The sequence below is a fragment of the Meleagris gallopavo genome, chromosome 3, assembly GCF_905368555.1.
Source record: "Meleagris gallopavo chromosome 3, MGAL_WU_HG_1.1, whole genome shotgun sequence".
NCBI classification, from domain to species: Eukaryota; Metazoa; Chordata; class Aves; order Galliformes; family Phasianidae; genus Meleagris; species Meleagris gallopavo.
Window position 1 is genome coordinate 46,585,371 of NC_139406.1, and position 22,423 is coordinate 46,607,793.

Consider the following 22,423-nt stretch of genomic DNA (forward strand, 5'->3'; position numbering starts at 1 on the left):
GTCCCTTCCAAATCTAATGATTCTTTGACTCTACAGAAACAAAACAAAACAAAACAAAAACTAAGTAAAATGGGATATTAGAGCCCAAGAATCCAAGAGTTTTGCAGGACAGCACTGTGCAGAAGTCCAACATTGACAGAACAGAAAAGGATGCAGCAACAGTTCCTATGCTTATAACACCTTCACCTGCTCCTGCCTGCAGTGGGGATCAAGCTTTTCACCTTACACCAGTGCAAAGGCCAGGTGAAAATGCAGTGTACTGCTCTGACAAAGCTCCCTGAGAAACAGCAGCTCCAGCAGTGACCCTTTTGCTTCCACTGCCAAAGACACAAGCTTAATTCTAAGTGTGAGCTACTGCCAATAGATTAAAACATACAAATTATATATATGGAATGGATAACCAGCCTTGTTATGAACACAAGAGCCAGCCTGTGGGATTAGCTAAGATCTCAATCTTCACAACAAAACACAATCTGCTCTGAGAGCTGATAGTTTACCAAGACACCAAGTCAAAGTGAACTGGAGGGGAGAGGAAAGATGAGAACTGAAAGCAAGGAGGTCAAATGTCCGTAGAACTGTGGGAAGAGGGGAGGAATAATCAGCAATGTCTAAAACAGGAACTGCTCACTTTCTAATGATGCAAAATATTTTTTAGTTGTGTTTTTTTTTTTTTCCTTTTGTTTTTGTTTTCCAGGGGGTGATTTATGACAAAATAGACCTTAAGTGGGTCTGCAGCTCCCAAAAATTAACAATCTGTTATTTTGGAAACAGAAGAGGCCCCAGACCTGTAGGTCATATACTTCTCAAACCAGAAGAACACAAAGAAGTATAATTATTTACATTAATGTGAACTGAGGAACAGTTTCTGGCTTTCTGAATTACAGCAACAAACTATGAATGATGTATGAAATTAAAATCCCCTGTCCAATTCACAGAGAAGAAAGTCATTGTTGCACTGAGTGTGTAGAGATGCACAGTTTCAAGCTCAGGGAGATTGCCAGGAAAGTTTACCATGCTCAGCAGGCTCTCAAAGATTATCAAACAAGCACTCCAGGAAACTGAAGTATGCTCTGAAGTTGTTTAAGTTTCCTTACTGTTTTCAATGCAGAATCCCTTAGGCTAAACTCCCTATGCAGTCAGCTAGCTGGAGCCTGTACAAAGAAATTCTGCTTCATACAAAATACCTAAGGAGGAAAAAAAAAAATCTCTAAAGACTTTTCTAGATATTTCAAGGGGAAACATGAAATAGCCCTCAACTTCTTGTGCATCCTGAAAGTTTTTCCGATGAGATATGCGCTGCTAGAAGCCAGAGGCAAGCACAGCGTCTGATCCTGTACTGACTTGTATGTCTTAGGCTTGATCCTGCCCGGTACTGAGTGCTCTGACACTGCTTCATTTCCATCAACTAAGCGTTCTCAGAGAAAGCAACACTGGGACTGTTCAAGGATTGAAAACTACATGTGGATTTACTACATGCTCCTAGACGAGGACTGGTGTGCTCCACCCAGGACTCTCTGAGGTTGCCAGAGAACGATAAATCAATATAGCCATCTGAACTGAACTGGAAGTCTGACATCCTGTGTGCCAGCAGGAAAATTTCCACTTCTCAAAATATTTTTATTAATAAGTCTTGTATATTGGTTATTTAAAGCTGAGTGTAACTAATCAGCATAGTCAGCTATCCTGACATTTATGATTACAGAAAACCAGCAGCAAGTCTCTAAAGTTACTTCAGTCTTTTTGCCTTAAGTCTTCCCCTTGGCAATGACTGAACTTTGCTGTGGGAGCAGGCTTGTTTAAAGTTATTTAATACAAGAAGTTGGAAAACATTGCTCAATGAGAGATTTGGAAAGGTTTGCTAATTTAGCTATTGATTCATTTATAACTTTCTTGGCAGTTTTCTAAGCATGTGCAATCTACTGGAGTAATAGGGTTGCTTGTTACATGTTGATCATTAGCATTAAGATAAGACGCTCACACTAAATCATGAAATCCACTGCCCACAAGCTAAAGACAAGTGACCAGACTCATTATTCACTTGAGCACACACTTATCTATATGCACATGCGCAGAATTAATGGGGACTGTTATCAGAATTGGGGGAATCTGATAAACATCCTTTCTTCAAGTCCCTGGGCAACATGACAACTTTAAAGCTAGCTCTGCTGTTAGCTGGGGGTCACGGGGGCAATTACGTGACCTCCAGGGGTTCCTCCCAGTCTAAGTTTTTCTGTTTGATTTACTGCCTCATACTCTCCAGCTCTCAACGGGCAGGGACATCCTGCTTGCCAGTTCTGGAGCAACAATGAAAAACCAGAAAGCATTCCCCTTGTTCACCTCACAGGCTGGCTTATTATCAATTTAACTTTACTAGTGAAAGCAATTTTGCCCCAAAATGCTGGGCTAGAAGCTGGAGCATCTAAGTTATAGTCAATCCAATAACAACATCCCATGCCGAAGCAGCTACATTGACCTGAGAATGTCCAACACAGAATTAGAGAATCATTAAGGTTGGAAAAGACCTCTAAGATCATCTAGTCCAACTGTCCACCCCTACCACCGATACTGCCCACTAATCATGTCCCTGAAAGTCCTGACCAGGCTCCCTGCTCCACCAGCCCCTCTAACATGGGGCATTACAGCAGATCCACAGCCCTCAAAAGTCTGCAGAATCTAGTCAAGGAGATTGTACAATTTGCTTTTAAGCTAATTGAGTTTCTAAACTACTCATGAGAAAGCCAGGAAAGGAAATTTGCGGCACAGTAAGTGGGGAGAGGTCAGCTATTTATGAAACAATGCTAAATTTCAAACATAAAGATCTCTTTGGTGCGTAACAAGACTAATATTTTCATATAAGTATCCTTCTTGCCTGTGACTCATTAATAACAAAGTTTCTCTCTCCTTCACCAGTCACATTTCTAAATAAAATAAATCAGGAGTCCCCGAACTTCAAAGGGAACATACTTCAAAGGGCACTTCTGCTTCTTCTTTGTACTCCCTCTCCTCCTATCTCTTAGGCAGCCACACTAACTCACATTTATCCCTGACACCTTAATCGGCCAAAGCATCCCCTAACTGTTCAGTAAGGAAACATATTACTGAGCCCAAATATCTATAAAACATTTGAACAATGAAATCTAATTATTTCCTGAGCTTCCACTTAACATTTTAGGAGTAGAATGATATTTGAATGGACATAATGGGCTCATGCATGTAAATAATTTTTAGGCTTAATCACAAGAGCTTTCTATTTGTACTGAAACAAAAAGTCTGATGACTGTAATTCATATCTGCAACACCTAACACTCCCAGAAATGAAGAACACTTGGAACTCAGGAGCACACTGTATGCTTAAGGCAGTGAAATACTCACAGCGCCTTAAATGCACAGAACTATTTAAGTACTTGCTGCGCATAACCTGGGCTGTACCGAAACACCAGAAGGGCTCTTCAACTAATCCACTGAGTGACCACAACCCAGCTCAAGTACTAATAAAACCCATACATCTTTGATACAGTAAATTCTTTGTTTGATTCGGATCTCCCTGTACCCAACGTCTGTAACAGAATGAGGTCTCAGATAAATCAAGAGTATCAGAAAGGAGACTACACAGAGACTGTTGTTTATTCCAATGAATCTCTACTGTTTAGTTAATTTTTAACTTCTCTATGCCCACATATAAAGGAAAAAAGAGAATAACTCCAGAAAAATCCTCATAGCCATTTCTTTGTTTCTTTTATAGCTCTTTCCTGTCCTATTCTATTTGCTCGCTAGGAACTGAGCTAGCAAACATATATAAACATATTTTGTTATTTAAATCACTATTCCTTCTCAATTAAACAATACTTTCCACCTGAAGGAAGTTATTCCTGGGCACAGTGGTGTGCAGGATTTGAACAATGTATTTCAAACACATTGGATTAGTTATTTTCTTACTCTGCTGCTAAGAAAACAAGCATACCAGCAACAGACAGAAAAATAAGTCACTGCCTATGAGAAGATTGTTTTGTACACAATAAAATTTCAAGACTTTGATAGGATCTGCTTAAAGGACATTCCAGCTGCTTTCCGTGCTCACTGGCTGCTGCTACAATAGGTACTTAGAATATTTTATATTAAGAATGTGGAATTAGGTAGCAGTTGCCACCTGGGGTATGAATAAAACTACACTTACGTTCACCAAAAAGTCAAATTCAGGAAACAAAGGCATACACTAAGCATTTAATTCCATTCTCAAAGAACAGAAAAGTTCCATGAGATTGGCCACAGCAGGCAAGCACAAACATTTAGCCACATATCCATCACCAGACACGTAGGAAAAGCTGAAGGACAGGCAGTGCAATTTCTTAGAACTACAGTGTAATTTGGAAGGGGATGTGACTTCTGAAGGTCATCCAGTTCAGTCCCCAACTGGAGCAGGGCTTCCCTTTCTGACTCTCGCCAAAGCTGCCACTAGTTCAACCAGTTTGTGGTTCAGCAATTTCCTAAGCCAGAAGCAATGTCTTTGCGCTTTCTTCATCATCTACTAGCAGATGGTCTAAGAAAATGCTAATTTACCACCTCTGAAATTCCTTCCTTACATGATTGCTGATTTATGTGTCCACAGAGCTCAGCTGTAACCCTTCCTCACTTCTCCTCAGCTCCACTACTGAGACTGTGCAACGGAGTGTACGCTCCATTACACAGCCTCAATCGCAAGTCCAAAGTGGCCAGTTCAATATCCCAGAGAGAAACAAGGGAAATTACACAAGACAGTGTGACTTGGCTGCCTGCTGCCTTTGTTATTTGCCTCAAATTCCTGTATTTATATATCCCAAAAGAGAAAAGCTATTTTTCTAAACAAGCAAACAAACAAACAAAAAGCAGTGCATTCAAATGCCAAATACCCAATATCTATTGTCCCAGGCCCCAGGAAGGCAGTACCATCATCGTACACAGTTCACTCCAGTAGCACCAGGCACCAAGCAGTATCAGTCATGTCCTCACTTTCTCATGTCAAATTAAAACCAGTTACCCACATGTCAAAATCAAAAACAGTTATTTGTCCTAAAAGAATCCTTGCCATCAGCTCAGTCCACGTGTAAGCCTGAGCCCCCCAAAATCTGGGAGTCTTCCCAATGACTTCTGGAGAAGGTGAGATAGTTCCACAGTGCACTCATCAGGTACATTTTTTCAATAAGAGAGTGCAAGTACTGCTGCTCTTCCACTGGGGAAACTGAGGAAAGGAATTTGGCAGAGATTAGCCACAGAGCAGTGCAGCTGTCCCCACTTCCTGCTCCACCTGCGAGACCACAGCCTCAACACAGCAGGCTGAGCTCTAAGTGCTGCTCACCCTGCAGGCTGTGTGCTCACAGTTAATCACAGAATCATGAAGTTTGGAAAAGACCTCTAAGATCATATCCAACCATCGGCCCATTCTCACCATACTCACTAACCACATCCCTCAGGGCCACATCTACCCCTTTCATGAACATCTCCAGCGGTGGTGACTCTACCACTTCCCTGCGCAACCTCTGCCTGATCACTCTTCCTGAGAAGAAATTTTCTCTAATATCCAACCTGGTCCTCCCTCGGTGCAACTCCCATACCCTCTTATCCTAATGCTGTTACCTGGGAGAAGAGGTCAACTTCCACCTTGCCACAACCTCCTTTGAGGCAGTTGTAGAGAGCAATAAGGTCACTGCTAAGCTTCCTCTCCACCTGTCTGAACCACCCCAGCTCCCTCAGCTGCTTCCCATAACGCTCCAGACCCTTCGCAGCTTTGTCGCCCTTTTTCACGATCACAGAAGCTAAACCAAACAAGCAACTTTGCATCACGCCCTGCACAAATCACTGCATTGGCTGCACTCCTTGCTGGACGGGCAACTGATGGAGGAGCTGCAAACACACTGGCTCACACTCCTGGCTCTCCCTTGCTGTTACTCGCTGATCCAGCTGCGCAGAGCAGCCCCAGGCCCGCCGTGCTCAGCACACAGCCCGGTACAACCCGGAGCAGCACACAGGTGTGCAGCCAGCAGGTGCAGGGCTCCAGCCGCCCGTGGCAGCGGCCCGCGGGCCCGGGCAGGCAGCGCGGCGCGGTGTGCCAGCACAGCTCCCCCATCCCGGTCAGTTCGCACAGCGAACGCACCAACAGATTCAATGTGGCTCTAATTAGTTCCAGCGGCCTTATGTTTGCAATAAAAGAGAGCGCTGGCTTCGGGGCGCGCTCGGGGACCGCAGGCTAGAGCAGGACGGCCGTCTCGCCCGGGCTGTGCTCGCTTTGGGGTGCAGCCCCGAGCACGGCCATCGCTGCCGCCGGGATCGTGATTAGGCTTCAGGAGGACTTCGTACAACTGAACGCTTCCCCTCCCACCGCCGCCTCCTCCTCGGCTACTTACACCGGGGTCGGTCGGCAGGGAAACTCGTTCCAGGCGCACTTGTATTGGGCCTGGACGTAGCTCTCGGTCCCGTCCAGCACCGAGCAGCTGACGTTCTTGTTCACGATGTACGCACACCAGTTCCTGCGGGCAGAAGAGACACGAGGCGTTAGCGCCGGGCAGCGGTAGAGGCGCGAGGGGCCCCGCACGTCCCGGCACTCCAGCCCAGCCCGTCTCGGCTCACCCCGCCGCCAGCAAGGCCCCCCAAGCTGTGCGACTACCCCGCCCGGGCACGGCGCTGCCCCGCGGGTACTCACTTGCTGCGGGAGCCCGGGCGGGAGTAGCGCAGGTGCGGGGTGGCGTGGCTGAGCCCGGCGCCCAAGGCGAGGAGCAGCGGCAGCGCCCAGCCCGAGGGCGCAGCGGGCCCGGGGCACAGCTCCATGGGGCGAGTCACTCTCCTCCGGCTACCTCCGTCCGTCTGTCCGCCCGCCCCGCCGCTCTGCCCGCTCCCTCACTGACGCAAATCCCCCCCCACCCTGTTTCCGCCCTCCGCGGTGGCTCCGCGCCCCTCCGGCCCCGGCGCCGCTCCCTCCACCCCCGCCCGGCCGGACCCGGCCGGCCCCGCTCGCCGCCCGCCCCCCGCCGTTCCCCTCTCCCCGGCCGAGGGGGAGCGAGGAAGCAGGCGGAGGGACGGACGCCGGCCCCGCGTGGCGCCGGTCGCCATCAGCGGGGGCCCCGCTCCCCCTTTCTGAGGGGGAACCCCGGGGACCGGCTGGGAGAGGGGCCCCGTGGGAATGGCTGCCCGGAACCTCGGGCGCGGGGCTCCCCTTCGGGAGGGGCAGACGTCGGCGTGGGAAGTTGGCGGTGCATACCTGGGAGGTGTGGGGGTCTGCTTCCATGCTTGGCCCTGCTGTCACGCTCGAGGTGACTGTGGTGATGCCACGGGCAATCATATGTGCAGCCCAGTGGCTCATCCAGACTGGCCCAGTGCAGGTACCCTCTCCTTGCCATCTGCCTATGCCATGAGCTTCTTTGACTTCTCCCTGATTTCCAGGTTTTGTCTTGAATAAGCAGAAATAAACTGAATAAGCACATCCAATGCTGCATCTTCTGCCCTGGCTACTTCAGAAGAGATGCAAGAGCTCAAGGAGCAAGCAGAAAAGCAGTAACTTCCCAAAGGTCTTTTTTTTTCCTCATGTGCCCAGTTTTATTAAGCTCAGAATGCTGTAAGAGCCAGTGAAGTCTAAATTCTTTTTGAAACCCGTTGATCTTTCGGCATCAGGGAGCTTGTGTCTATAATACAGTTTCTGCCCTTCATCCTGCAGCGAGCATCACAACACCAGTAACACATCTTCTGAACTAACCTATATGGGTAAAAAATAACATATATTTAAAAACTACTTCAGAAATTCTCTTTTTAGACAAGTGACACCTAATAAGCCATAAGATAAATTATTTGCTAAGCAGGGAATGATGGTTATTGGAATTCACTTGCATTTCAGTCCACTCCAGGCACACTGACTGGACCACATGCCCCTTCCAGGCAGCCAGTGGCAGATTCCCCTGCTTTGCAGACCATAACGAGGCCCTCAGTCCTCACCAAATCCTGTTTTGTTCTTTAGTCATCCTTCCAACACTGTCCTGTAAGGTTTAGAGGCAGAGCCCATCTCTGTGCTATGCTTGAGCAGCGTGCAGGAGGCCTGGTGCCTTCATCAGGCTGCACAGGTAATGGGAACTCCTATCTTGCTGCAGGCTGTCTCCTCCAGCGTTACCTTCAGCAGCAGCAGTAGACTGATGGCTTCTGCCTCCATATCTCAGACACGGCCATTGAGACTATGCAGTGAGCAATTGCTTGTTTTGCATTTTTGTTGAACCTTAGGCTAGCTCCTCACCCCAAGCTCTAGCAGGTCTGTAGGGCTACGTGAAGGGTGGAGGGCAGGGACTCAGGAGTCCCTTAAGCTTTCGTAACATCTTTTACAGTGAGTATTTAAAGCCGCCATGATCGGACTCAGCGCAGCTGAATAAAGCTGCAAGGCTGGGGAATGGACAGGCTGCCCCCACCTGGGAGATGGAAGAGAAGGAGGGAACAGTACTTGGGCTGAGAACCAGGAGGCTGGGCAGCTACCATGAAGCCCATGGGAGATTTGGGAACTGATGACTGCTACAGAGCGTGATTGGTCCCAACCCAGTCCTTGTGCTCCAGAGCCTCCCTTGGCTACAGCCAAGCCCTGACTGTCTAGGTCTCACATGCAGGCAGAGCAGGCAGCAGGGCTGGGCCCTTTCTTCTGCTCTAGGCAGTGGCCTGCTTTGAGTTGTAGGCTGGGTTGTCAAGTCAGGCCTGCCCCAACAGGCAGCTTTCGTCTGCTGGCCGTTTTCAGCCTTATCCAGCATCTTCTGTTGCCCTCATTGCTTCACTTGCTCAGCTTCCAACTCCGACAGGAAAATAAGCTTTAATCACAGGGGTCAAAATTATGCTTTCAGACTGCTTTTTAGACATGGTTTCATTGGGAACCTACACTAGCACTTTCTGCCCACAGCCCCAAAGAGAAACACAATGAATCACAGATGCACAGCATCATTTCAGCAGTGATAAACAGTAATGGGGCAAGCTGAGAGTATTGCAATCATGTTAATCCAACCTGTTTCACCTGAAAAAATGTCATCCTTCTGCCCTCTTTGAAGAGGGCAACACCTCACTGTGTAAGAAATTATACCTCAGGCAACTATTAAGTAATTTAGCCTTCTGCTGTTTGCATTTGCAACAGCATGATATTCAGGCATCATTATTTGTGCTGGCAGAAATTATTTGGAGTTTCTCCAATCTGAATAAAGCAAAGCTACAATTCAGTCCCTAAAAAGTAATAACAACAGTTCTTTCTTCCTTTTCCCCCTCATCCCGTCAGGGAACTCCTGAAGTTGGTCCTTTTCCAAAAGTGACGATCAGTGTGCAAGAGCTGTACATCATCCCACAAAGGGATTAAATAATGAAAGACTGAGGTCATGCCCATCTTGAGAATGACTGCACGGCACAAAAATTAAAAGGCTAATTTAACCAAAATGAGGATGAAACAAATGTGTTGCCATACACAAAGCACACAGCTTATATCTTGGTAAAGGAAGATGAGGCAGATATGACCTGATTTGCCATGAGGGTTCCTTTCTGACATGCAAATTGAATAATCATGGAATCATGGAATTGTAGAATCATTAAGGTCAGAAAGACTACTAAGTACATCCGGTCCTACCACAGACCCATCAGCACCATGCCCACTAACCCATGTCCCTCAGTGCCACATCTACATGGCTCTTAACACCTCCAGGGACAATGATGACTCCACTGCTTGATTGATTAAAGGGTCAGTGTTATATAGAACACTATTAGAACAGAAAGCCCTGTAGCCTTCCCTCCCCTCTTGGCTGTGGCAAGCAATCAGCCAAGAGTTGCCTGTGACTTCAGGATTCTGTCCTCAGAAAAATATTTGTTTACTCGAGAACTGTGCAAGAACATCTCTCTCCTGTTTTCTGATAGAGAGGAGTTGTCCCTTTGCTGTCTGGATCAATTACTTTGTAAATATGGTGAAAGATGACCTGGATAGTACTTGCTGCCTTTACTTTGCCATTACTGTAAAAGGATATGTGAGACTCACTCCTTCTACTACAAAGCATGGTGTGTCTTTGAATTTGTTGAATTTAAAATAAACCATAACAGTGAAGAACAAAATCTTCCTGCAACATTCACCGCTCTTCACTGACACAAGAGCCCTGTGGGAGCCTGAATGCAAATACCAAGGCTGAGAGTGAAGTTTTGTGGTGGCTTGGTAAGGCAGAGGATGACTTGTGCTGAGAAGTATTGAGCTGAATAGAAATGGATGAATTGGGGCAGATGTTTGGAATTGACCTCAACGCCTATGATATTCACACTGGACCTATGATATCAGCAGATTCAACAATATCCAGAAGAAAAATTTGGCTTTGAGTGGAGAATTTTCAACTCAGGTGCACAGCAAACATGTGCTTCAAGCTCTGCTAATGGCTGCATTTTTTCTGTGGGTGTAACAAGTTTTATTTCAGAGTATAAGTATTAAGGTTAATATTGCTCTCAAGGAGACAGCAATACTGAGACTTTATTTTGCTGTGCTACATCTTCTCATCTCTGAAATTCACAGAAATCCCAAGACAGACGGTTCTTACAGTACATGGAAAGCATCCTGCACTCCTCCCTCCAAATGGAGCATGTCATCTGCAAGTGCACAGAGAAGGCTACGGTGACCAGAGGGGTCAGCTACATGGGCCGCTGGAACACAGACATCACAGACATGAGTCTTTTTACATTATTTTGAAGTATATCTCCCTTGACTGTGCTGTGCGGTTGTGTTTTCAGTACCAGGATCAACTGCACTTTAATGCTTCGCAACGGGATGATGTTGGGAAAACAACGAGGGCCACATGCAAGTGCCTGCCAAAGAGAGGAAAGTGCACAGAGTGGGCGGGCAGAACAAACAGCAAAAACATTACCAGGGTATTTACTGCAGAGCTGTAGTAAATGTGCCTTTAATAGTGCGGTGCCTGCTCTCCCTGTTGCTACAGATTAATCCTAACATCAACATTTATAATTCAAGTCCAGGGTTAGTGTCCTTCAGTTTATCTCAGATTGTGAGGTTCTTTTGTTCACTGTGATATCTTTAAAAAAAAAATTATTCCCCGCTGCAAGAATCAGGCTTCATTGTTTTCTAGGTGTAGTCATTTCTGAAATTACACAGACACACCTCTACCTCTGAATGTTTAATGAAAATTAACGAGAAAATGAAAAGCAAATGGCAGATGTTAATTAAATGACTATTTGCAGAGATGAAAAAAATCTGAAAATCTGAAAAAAAATTCAAGCCCTAGCCAGGGTGAACAAATAAAGAGAGAGAACAGAAGATATTGGTTTACTTTTTACTAGAGAGCCACCTTAGAGGCCATAATAGTTCTGTGGCCATGAAGATGTCAATTCACAGAAGAGTCCTGAAGCAGAACTCTTCTGTGCACTCTTGCAGCTGTGGAGCATGCAGAGGAACAGCCCATGCCATCCTGGCCGGTGCTTATGCAACATCTGAAGTGCCATGTTTCCCTCCCTAGGCTCTGGTGGAGTGGTGTTATTTGGGCTTCATGGAACAGGCTGGGGTTGTCATAGCACACAAGTGGGCAACCTGGCAATTCCGTCTCTTCTTCCTTTGAATTATTTCCTTTTTGAGAAAAAAAAAAAAAAGATAAATGTTTGTGTTAGGTTTACTTGTTTAGACAGAAAAACAAATCAGTGATTTACAACCACAGCACAAACGTTGCCCAGTTGTGGCATGCATTAAGTGTTTGTATTAAAACTGGTGCTGTGGTCATAGTTATGGTTTTGTCTAAAGAATAAGATAAACAACTGCTGGTCCCTGGGAACAGCTATCTGAGCAGACCCTCAGCACACTGTTACAGTCTGCTCAAGGCTTCAAGCCCAGGACAGCAGAGATCAATATCCATTGTTCTGCATTAGGAATAGTGTAGGTGAGTCTTGAGCCACGAATTTTTTACACTTGAGAAATGTATCTGCTTTGTACTAAATACACATAACTACTAAATATGAGGAGACATAGTGACTAAGGTCTACACTGCTTCCATAGGAAAGATAAATGCTCTCCTGTACACTCAGCATACAGTGTGAGAGGGCTGAAGCCATTGTTGCCATTGGTTTCCTGCCACAGCAAGGCTGGAGCCAATGGAGAAGGCAGTAGAGCAGAAGACGACAATCATAAGGAAATTTTCTAAGGTTCCACAAGATCTTTCAGTAAAGAGCCTTCTGGGTGGCTGACGTGCGCAAAGGTGGAAGAAGTCAATGAGCGCTGGAAAGAAGATCAGAGGAGATCATCATTTCTTGGCAGATGATGGTAGGAGAATAGAGCAGATAGGGGGAAGAGATTTCTTTTCCCTTTGTATTTGCTTACTTTTGATTTAATGAAATCGGCACGTGACTTCAATGAAAACAATGCACAGTGCTTTTTGGTTCTTTCCATGGCTACGGCCACTCCAACCTACAAGTGCAAAGGGGAGAGTTGTTTCCTACAATGCTACTCCTGCTGTCTGCACACAGACCCTTCAAAAACCCTACAAATAACATACTTAACATACTTAAAGACAGAGTCCAAAACAGCATGCACTGTTCACTTTAGCTGTAAAGTTTCTTCCAGTCTTGTTTGCCATGAAATCAATAATTATCATATTTGGCTACAGATACACGTATCTGTAGGTTCTGGTTTGGGTATCTCACCTCTGGTGGTAGTGCAATATTTCAGAATAAAGAAGCTCTTTCTGAAAACAAGAGGCAGAAAACCTAAAGTTGTAATTCCCAACGTCTTCCTTGCTTTCATGGAGAAAGGAACTCCAAGCCTAATAATTATCCAATTAAAAATAAATAAATAAAGACTGATAGTTTTAAGGAGGCACTCTGTACCTTTCTTCTGATTCTTTTTTTTTTCCTTTTCCCCCATTCAAAATGAAATTTAACTCCTTTTGAACTTGCACACTGTAGAGATGATTTAAGGTTATAAAGGAAATTTGAGTTTCAAAATGATCTAACCAAACACAAAAATGCCAGGAATATTTTATGTAAGACCTCATTAGGTAAAGACCATGACTGCAAATACTTGATGACTCTCTGTAGTCACATTGTGTTTTTAAAAGAGGATTTATATAGGCTAACTCATTTTTCTGATTCAGCCATTTGGACACTGAGCAATTTTCTTCAGCTTCTCTAGTTCTCCCAGCTTTTCCCCAGCATGGTACAACATGCTGTCCATGTCCCATGAAATCTCATTGAGGTTACAGCAAAAAGCAAAATAAAGAACAAAAACAAAAACTTATTTTTATTTCTGCCTTATCTAGTCATATATTTTCCCTACATGCTGATGGTATGTGACTGTCTTTAATCTCAAAAGCTACTGTTCAGACAGCTCGTGGTGAACAAAATGACAGCTCCACAGGCAGCCGGTGATACACAACAAAACATAAAACAAACATAAAACTATGGAGAGGAGAATCCCTCTTAGGGATCATCCTCATCATCCTTCCCCAAGGCAAGTGTCTTCTGAGTCACTCACCCTGCTCAGTCCCTGAAGGTGCTTTTTTATGGGATGACAGCAGCAACCTCCTACAAACACAGAATGAGGCTGTAACACTTCGATATGCAAACAGATCTACAAAATGAGCACAACTTCCTCTACAATAGTAAGTCTACCACAACCCAATTCATAAAAATAAACACACAGCTTCTAGTCGAAAAAGTTTACAGCCAGATCAGACTCAGGCAGCAAACATACTGCCTGTTGTCAGCACATCTGCAGGCTCCAGTACTGTATTGAAGTGATATCCTGTTTAAATGTCACATGAAGTGCAAAGGAAAGTATCTGATGATGATTTTTTGCAGTCTGTGCTTCTCTTGTTATCATTTGAGAGTTTCAAAGGAAATGGCGATTCAAAAAATGAGAGAGAAGTTAAAAAAAAAAAAGGAAAGAAGGAGATGCAGTAAAATGTGAGAGGTTGCACAACAGCGTAACTTGGGATAAGACTCAGAAAGGTACTGTAGATAAGAAGGTGTGGAAAGAGGAGGTGTCAAGTGCAGCAGTGTAAGAATGGGCAGGGTCTTGCTCTGTTTATAGCTCAAACACTGTGAAATGTTATTCTCACATTTGACTTAGTGTACTGTACTTTCTTCCCAATGTGATTTTCTATTGGTTTTGGGCTGAGAGGAAAGTGTTCCTCAGCCCTCTGCCTGCTGGGGTGGGGGGGCTGGCTGCCAGTGTTGCCCTATTCAATCCTAAATGTCTTCTGAAGGGATGTGTACTTGCAAAGACAGATATATTAAGAAGCGTATTAAACTGGGGGAAAAAAGGAAAAGTTTTCTCTTATTTAGTTTAGAGTTTACAAAAAAGAAAATATGTTTATTCGAGAGATTATTCTAGAAATTATTCTTGAGAAACGTTTCCCATTGTGTCAAAATTACATGCCTAATTGTGTCTTAATCAGACCTATTTGTATTTAATTTCTTGAGGTTGCAATTACATAAGCTCACGATAGCAGTGCTATGTTTTGATCATTAAAGATTCCAAATCAGCCAAGGGCAACATCTTGAAGCAGGTAATTACTTCATTCCCACCAATTTGGTGGGGGTTAAAAGCTTACATCTCCACAGGAATTAGAGATTAAGTACCCAGGATTTGTTTCAATCACCTCTTTAGTAGATAACATCAGCTGCATTCATTTTGTCTGTGGGCATTGTGTGCCTTACTGCCACCCTGTGTCGAAGCTCTTGGAATTTGTCTTATTTGAGAGATGATATTCCTCAAATACATCCTAGTAGTTGGCCTCAGAAAATCTTGTGGTGGTGAGATCCAGTAAGTAATTAATTTTTCTCCTCATCAATGTAGATGTTCCCTCAACTTGGTTGGTTCTTGCTTTGTTTAAGTGTGGCAGGCCAAGGGCACCAACTCATGCTGCCATCCCGATGGGAGAGCAGTCATCACTCAAGTTCCTTGGGCATGGTGGTGATGGACTGACAGTTGGACTTGATGATCTTGGAGGTCTTTGCTAACCTTTATGATACTATGATTCTTGCAATTCTTCTGCACAGGCATGGTAGGTTGAAGCAGAGCCATTCCTTGGTCAGCAAAGCACACTGAGAACAGGGATATATAGAAACATTTTCCCACAGGCAACAGCCTTGCTGATGGCTTTTTTCCAGTGAGTGGTGGGTAGGTAGGTTTAAATACATGTCTCCTAACAAGCCATGTAGGTAATTAATTACAAATAGTGGAAGGTGAGGAATACATAAATAAATGTTTAAAATGCCTCATCTCTAACCACTGAAGTTTCAGTTCCGCAACTTAATATCCTTTAGCTAAGTAAGCATTTATTAATATTGATAAATGTCAACACATTTTAGAACATTTCAGATTTCAGTAGAATCTGTGAGTTATCTGAGACACAAGTGCAGCTTAGTCTTGAATTTCATTTTTCTCACTTGAAATCAAAATCTCTGTGTGATATCAATTCCTTTCGAGGCTTTCATACATCTCCACCAATAGAACACTTGAAGGCAACATTAATTAATAAACCACAGCATCTCATTCCTGTCATTTCCTTGTCATTTGTCATTAACAATTATTAATAAAGAAATAATATTGCAGAGGCTGTAATTATAGAAATATTTTTTAAACTGTGCTCAGGGAGAATAAAGTGAAGTATATGTGAGGATATTTCCTAATCAAAGGTCAAGGAATTCACTGCAAATAATTACAGTGTAATTTTACTGCAAATAGTATACTGCAGATTAGGAGATTATAGGAATGGTTATCTTTCACATAAGAAGACATCTGTATCTACAGCCTTTCAAGTAAGCCAGATTTCTAGAAACACCAATTATGAACAATTGAAAATGTTTAGAGTAGTTTTAGATAATTTGCAAAAGCCATTTCACTCACTGCATCCTCAGAATGCCAAACCTTCACTGCCTCTCGGATGAGCTGTTCTTTCTGCTCTGAAAAAGTGGGAATGCTCCCAAGGCCTAGAGAGGTCTGATCAGTTCAACAAACTTAACAAGACACAACAGTGAAATTCTGAGAGGAGGAAAGTCTTATCATTGTTAGATTATGGGATACGTTTGTTATATCAATATTCTATTAAATAATTAATATCCTATTAAAAAATGAGGCAGAAAAACAGTTTTTGCAACCACTGTTCATCATTTGTATTTTTCTATTTTTTTAAATTTTTTTATTTTTTTTAGTATTACAGAATCTCATGCATTTTGGTTTTTCATTCAAGCTCCAGTTCCTGGAATTCCAGCATAATTTGAGCACTTCAGATTGTGTTGCAAGAAAGTTAGTTCTGGCATTCCCTTGCAGAGAGTGATTTGAAAACCTGACTCACAACCATCCTACAGACTCAGAAACAAAAAAGCAAGTACTAAGAATTATATGCTTTTAAAATCTCCTAACTTTTAAGCCAATCTCCCAATTCTTTTATTGCTAGGTCTTTGCAGTTGCAATGTCTTTATTCAACTGCCTCTGACCTTGAGCAGTCCTTTTGAGTTGTTGTTCCAGAGTTGGCAATGCAGATCGTTTTAGAGAAGTATTTCCTATGTGGCATACTGAAAGGCAGCGAAGATTTTAACTTCTCTAACCAGTGGAATTACAGTTCTTCATTCTGCTGTCTTACAGTTCAGCCTTCAAATAAAACAATTGTTTTATCCCATGTTTGTAGTGCCAGCTTTCTCTAGTAAACATTGTTTATCTAGGTCAAGTTATTGACCTGAAATTTACAGAATAATGCATACTGTAACATAGAATAAAAGACACTTTCCCTTCTTTTCCATCAGTTCAGTCTATGGTGACTGGTTATCGATATTTCAACGTGTCTCTTAATCTACAGACAGCACTTCTCGCCTGAGTCATGTCTTGGTGACTTGCAAAACTTTTCTGAGACATATGAGTGTTCAGACTTCGTAATTGCTTCCAGGCTTTAGTGAGTCGAAGTATCAGGAACTCAGCTTAAAACTCAAGCCTAGATTCTTTGCAGGGATATACTCTTCCCCACACATTCCCCCTTCCCTCCCCCCCCCCCCCCCCCGATAGTTAGCAAAAAAAAAAAAAGACACAAGCCCCCATTGCCAAGCATTGCAACATAGGCTGGACACACATCCAGGGGTGGGAACAAAACAATCCTTTTCTACAGACTGTCTCTAGGGCCTGGTCCTGTTTTGCAATTGGCAAGAAAAAACTTTTATAAAAGATATTACACTGGCAACCAATTCAACTGCTGTTAAGGACAGGGTTATCTTGGGCCTTTTGGAGGTTATAGGAGCTACAGCTTTAGCTTTCAGTCTCTGTGCAAAGCACACACTGTCTGTGAAAATGAACAAGAGCAATATGTATAAAGTTGCTTGCTGTGTTTGCAGTTGGCATTGTAACTGAGATTGTTAGTAAGGGAGTTTCTCCATTTGTGGTCCTAGATCATGAGCAAACTGGTAGGGAGGGTTTGAGAAAAGTGGAATAAAAAGAATAGTTGCTGTGAATCTATGCAGAACACCAACAAAATAAACAGCCAAACAATTTTTTTTAACTTGCTTTTCTTACTAGACAGTGTGTTTAACTGTACAATACAGGGAATAAGGTCACACAAAAAGTGCACGTTAGCATTCACAAAGATTTGTTGGTAGATCCAGACTGCCGTTTCAGATGGGAAATCTTAACTCTGGCCTCCCGTTCCTGTGCTTTCAATTGTTAGCATCTGACATGGCAGCATGTTCTTGTTGCTGGAGAAAACAAAGACTTTTGGAACATTCGGAATTGTGCACTCATACATGAATGATAGCTTCTATGCCTGGCTGAGACACTTATCCAGTGTGGTAGAGGTCCAAATTGATGAAAAAATAAGACCCATCCTGCACTGCTCTCCAGCAATTAGTAGGGCCTTAGTTCTTTTCTAATATTTTAAATTAAGAAAAAGGAAGAAAGACCATTAGGTTTTAAAACCCTTACTTTGAACGTAGGTTACTAATGAGCAGTTAAGCCATCCAAAACAGCTGGTTTTTGTGGCCGTAGCCGCAGTCTAAATGTCATCACAATCATATTAACAAATGGGTACTTACTTACAGAGCCAGCTTATTGTTCTCTTAGGATGGAAATCCAATGGATTGATTTTCAGAAGTACAGAACAAGCAGCAACTCCCACTTGAGCCCACTGCATTACTACCTACAGGAATGAATCTTATTTAATCATCTTTACTTTCCAACCTGGTTGGAAAGAACATCAAGATTCCTAAACTGAAGTTAGGAAAAAAAAAAAAAGAGTGAAGTGACATCCAGCACTTCATCTTCAAAACCTTTCTGACCCTTTGGTAGAGACAATCTGATAGTTCTTTTTCATCCTAAAGATTCTGGTTTTCCTGTTACCTTTTAATGAACAATTTACATTTACCATTCACAAAGCTCTTTCTCAATCTTTACTAAATAAACACATACGCAGAGAAACAGCAAGAACTATGAAAGTTTTTTTTTACAAGTTCTGCCAACAGAGGCAATTATGCAAATAAAAATTCTAGATATTATGGATTCTGAGATGGTATTGTTTCTTTTTAACTTAAGTGAATGTTAAACTAGGCTTGAATACTGCTGAATCTCTCCCTCTCTCTCTGTGTAGTTGGTATGTCAAAGTATTCCAAGACCAGTAATGGGCATTGCCTAAAACTGAGGAATGTTCTCACAAGTTTTCTTCTCTTCCAGGAATCTGGACCACTGTGTAAAGGAGGGAAGAGAGATGCACCATCAGCACAGTGTGCACATGAGATGCAGCAAGTAAGCTCCAAAAACTGAGTAGACTTAAGAGTGAGAGCTCTGATTTTGGAATGTTTTGGAACATTCTGAAGGCCGAGGACAGCATAATGAAGTGACAATTAATAAACTTGTGATTTCCAAAGTTTTAAGTGTATTGTAAATGTTTCTCAAAAGATCATTTTAGTGCAGAACACTGAACTTTCTGCTTTGCCAACCCAGAAAAAAGAGCAGAGATTTCTTTCCAGTTCTTACCCCCCAGGAAGATGGTGTATTTTTTTTCATTACTTTTTTTTTTTTTTTTTTTGGTACGCAATCTCTGCAGATGCAGGAGAGAGATTCCAACAAAGGAATGGCTTACATTTCAAGTAGCACTGTGGAAAATGTTCTACATAGCTCCTTCACACACTGCATCGATGTGTCAGCATGTCTTTATAAGGATCTGGAACAGTCTTGGCAACACAGCTAACCAGCATACTCTTTGATCCCAAATTCCTTTATTTCGATAATGTTATCATGCATTTGACATGGGCTTTGACTGTTACTCACTCCTATAAAGGAAACTTTCAGAAGAGAAACTGAGTAACACTTATTCATGAGAAATCCATTTTGAAATTACAAGCTGGGCTCTAAAAAAAAAGTCATAAATATCCTTTGTTTTATGGCTATGCTAGTTTTCTTAGAGGGTCTAAAACATGAAAAAAATCAGACAGAATGCTTGAAAGTGTGACCCTGCTACTGAGAAGATCTGAAAATGAAAAAAAAAGAAAAAAAATGGTGAGAGAAAAGACCATTTGGTTCTGTATCATGAAGCACCAATGAGCTTTGAATTTCCTTAGTTATGTCCCTAGTGCAAAAGCTGGAATACAAACAAATCTGAGTAAATCATGCTGATTCCAGATAATTCCAATTGCCAGCATTCTAACAAAAGCATCCATGTTCTGCTCTTTCTCTGAACCTGGCAGAGACCCCTCCAGACCCTCTGAGAATGCAAAGAGTTCAAAAGTTCACTCGCTGTTTGCACTTCAACACATTTTGCTAAAGTAATGTTTCCAGTCCTTCTTTACATCATGTCACATATATTGCCATTCAAAGAGAAGAGTACATGGAGCAACTTCAGAAAAAAAAAAAAATTTAAAGTATATCTCTGGATTTAGGAATCAGTGTATCAGTATCCAAAAAGCAACTCTTCTCCAGAATACCTGACATTTTTTAATATAAAGTACACGAAATACATCATACATATACCACATTTGAATGACACATATTTATATATATATGTATATATACACATATACATGGTTCTCTTTTTCCAAGCCCACTTAACATTTTCGAGAATTTACTACTTGCACTTCTGAAATACAAATATAGAAATGACTCATACTTGTGTGGCCTAGAACACACATTCTCACACTGTGATTCACAGAAGACTAGTTGAATAACTGAGGCTCTGGATCTGAGAGTCACACACATACAAAAGGAAAAATAAAAAGGAGAATATGAAATTTTAAAAAAGTGTGTTTTCTTTTCCTTTAAAAAAATGGCTACTTTTACCAGCATTATTTAAAATAGATTCTGTCCCTGTGATCTTTTGGAGACCTAAGGAACTCGTGTGACCACAAATGGGAGGAAAAGTTGTCTGTAAGGCATATGGCATTTAGCATGAATGATTAATTAGAAAATCTACTGTATAGAGTGGATTTTTTTGAAATGTATAATCACTGGAATCCTGAGTCTGAGCCTGTCTGTAAACACAGAAACAGAACTAGGCTGTTAGGAGTCTCACCACAGTAATTCTGTATAGTATTAATAGATGTGTCCATCTTTCATTCAGTTTCCACATTATTTCTTGCATACTTATCAGGGATTTTATTGTCAGCAACTCCAGCAGTCTCTGCTTATCTGCTTGTCTTCTCTGTGTTTTCATCATCTAATGATGATGAAATTTCATCTAAGAAATTCCTACCACAGAGGTGAGCCTCTTGAGCATACTTGAAGTCACCTGTAGTAGCCTCCATGGTGAGCCAACCTGTAGCCCCAGGCTGCTTAGATTTTGGAAGCATCCAGCAACAGAGGCCTGAAAATGTCAAATTGCTTTTTGGGAGATGTGAAGCCTCAGAATCAAATTTCCAAGTCAAAAATAGCTGATTCCTTAAGCCATCACCATTGCTTACACAGCTTCCCCTATCCATGGTACACATGCTCTCATTCAGAGTTCCTGGTTATACCTGGGACATGTGGGACACAGAGTTTGTTAGAAGAGGTTCTGATGGCATCACAAGTTTATGCCCAAACACACAGGTGATATTTAAGTGGAAAAAGCAAGCATTCTTTTGGCTTTGTGTCGGACAAATATGCACCCCTTTTCCAGCACTCCCGTTGCCTCAAAGCATTTGCAGAAGAGGAGGACAAAAATGGTCACAGCTTATACAGATTCGATGCTTTGGTGCAGATTCCCAGACTAGCTTCGTTCTGCAGGGAGATGAAATACTCCTCCAGAGTCCAATGGAATAAGTCAAAGTCTTGGTCTGACCACCCACTTTCAGAGAGACTTTTTTCTTCCAAGTTTTGCATGACAATAAACTGCCTTTGGCGTCTGGAGGCTCTCCACTCAGAATGTAATTACAAATGTCAAAACAGTGATTAAAATGCCAATAAAGGAAATGATTACTTGCAAGCTTCCACATGTCTGTATAACAGCACACTGCAACAGTAACACGGGATTTATCCCATTCCCATTTTTACCAGTCTTATAGCAGCTGGGCTCAACCAGGCTTGCTGCACACCTTCAGGTTAGTTCAGGGGTGGACAGTGGTGGATGACCAAAGCTAAGAAAGAAAAAAGTTGCTGTGCTAAAGACAGCTCTCTGTAGTTGGTTTATCTGTCAAAACTACCATTCGCCACAGAAGCAGGGTCATTTCAGCATATGAGGCTCCTTGCATGTGTACGAGTCTTGAGCATGCTTCCATTTCAGCAGCTGTACTTTGGTTTTCCTCACTGAACAAGCTCTGTTATGGATTGCTACAACTCTTTTGACTGCTCTTTCGATTGTTCCAGCCAAAAGTCCCCAACATTACAAGGACTTCTAACCATCCCTTCTCACTTTTCACAGGACACTCTCTGCACTAGAATTGCCCCAGGACCCCGTTAAAAAAAAGCAGCTCTTGAGCAACTTGCAGAATAGCTTCTTCCATTGTTTCTGAAGAATTCTTTTCATGGCATTCCTCAGGCTGTCATGAATTCTCCTCCTGCATAACCAGCTTTTCCAGCCTGAGCAGAGCTGAACCTGCAATCTGTGTCTTCCAAGAGAACAGTTGCTAAATTCAGTGGCTATTACACCACACACAATGTGCTAAAAATCCTCAGAGTTAAGAAGACAGGTTCTTTTAAGTAAGGTGGAGTAGGAACGTACCAGTCCACCTTGCCTATTATGTGTCTTTAATTACATACTAATTTTATGATATTGCTATTTCATTTCTTTAACATATTTTGAATCCAATCATAAGAAAACAATACAAGCAAGATATATACGTAAGAGGAAATGCCTGTTTTCTCTAGCCTCCCTTCAGCTGATTACTGGAAAAAGCTAAGGTTAACATCTTTGGGGATCATTTTCATTAAACTATCAGCAGCTTTTAATTCAATAACTCTTTTATTCAGCAATTTTTAAACACAGCAAGTTCTAGTAAAAAATGCTGAATGAGAAATTAATTG

At 42.5% G+C, this 22,423-nt stretch overlaps 1 protein-coding gene across 1 annotated transcript in view; it reads right to left on the bottom strand.

Moving 5' to 3' along the window:
- The window catches only part of EMILIN2 (elastin microfibril interfacer 2), a 34,971-nt gene extending 28,081 nt beyond the window's left edge, over nucleotides 1–6,890 (bottom strand). Inside the window, exons 1-2 of the mRNA XM_085220827.1 lie at nucleotides 6,674–6,890; nucleotides 6,378–6,500 (exon numbers count right to left, since the gene is read on the bottom strand). Coding sequence (XP_085076953.1) covers nucleotides 6,378–6,500; nucleotides 6,674–6,798 — 248 coding nt within the window. The 5' untranslated portion in view covers nucleotides 6,799–6,890. The remainder of the gene's footprint in view (nucleotides 1–6,377; nucleotides 6,501–6,673) is intronic.
- Between the last annotated feature and the right edge of the window lie 15,533 nt (nucleotides 6,891–22,423).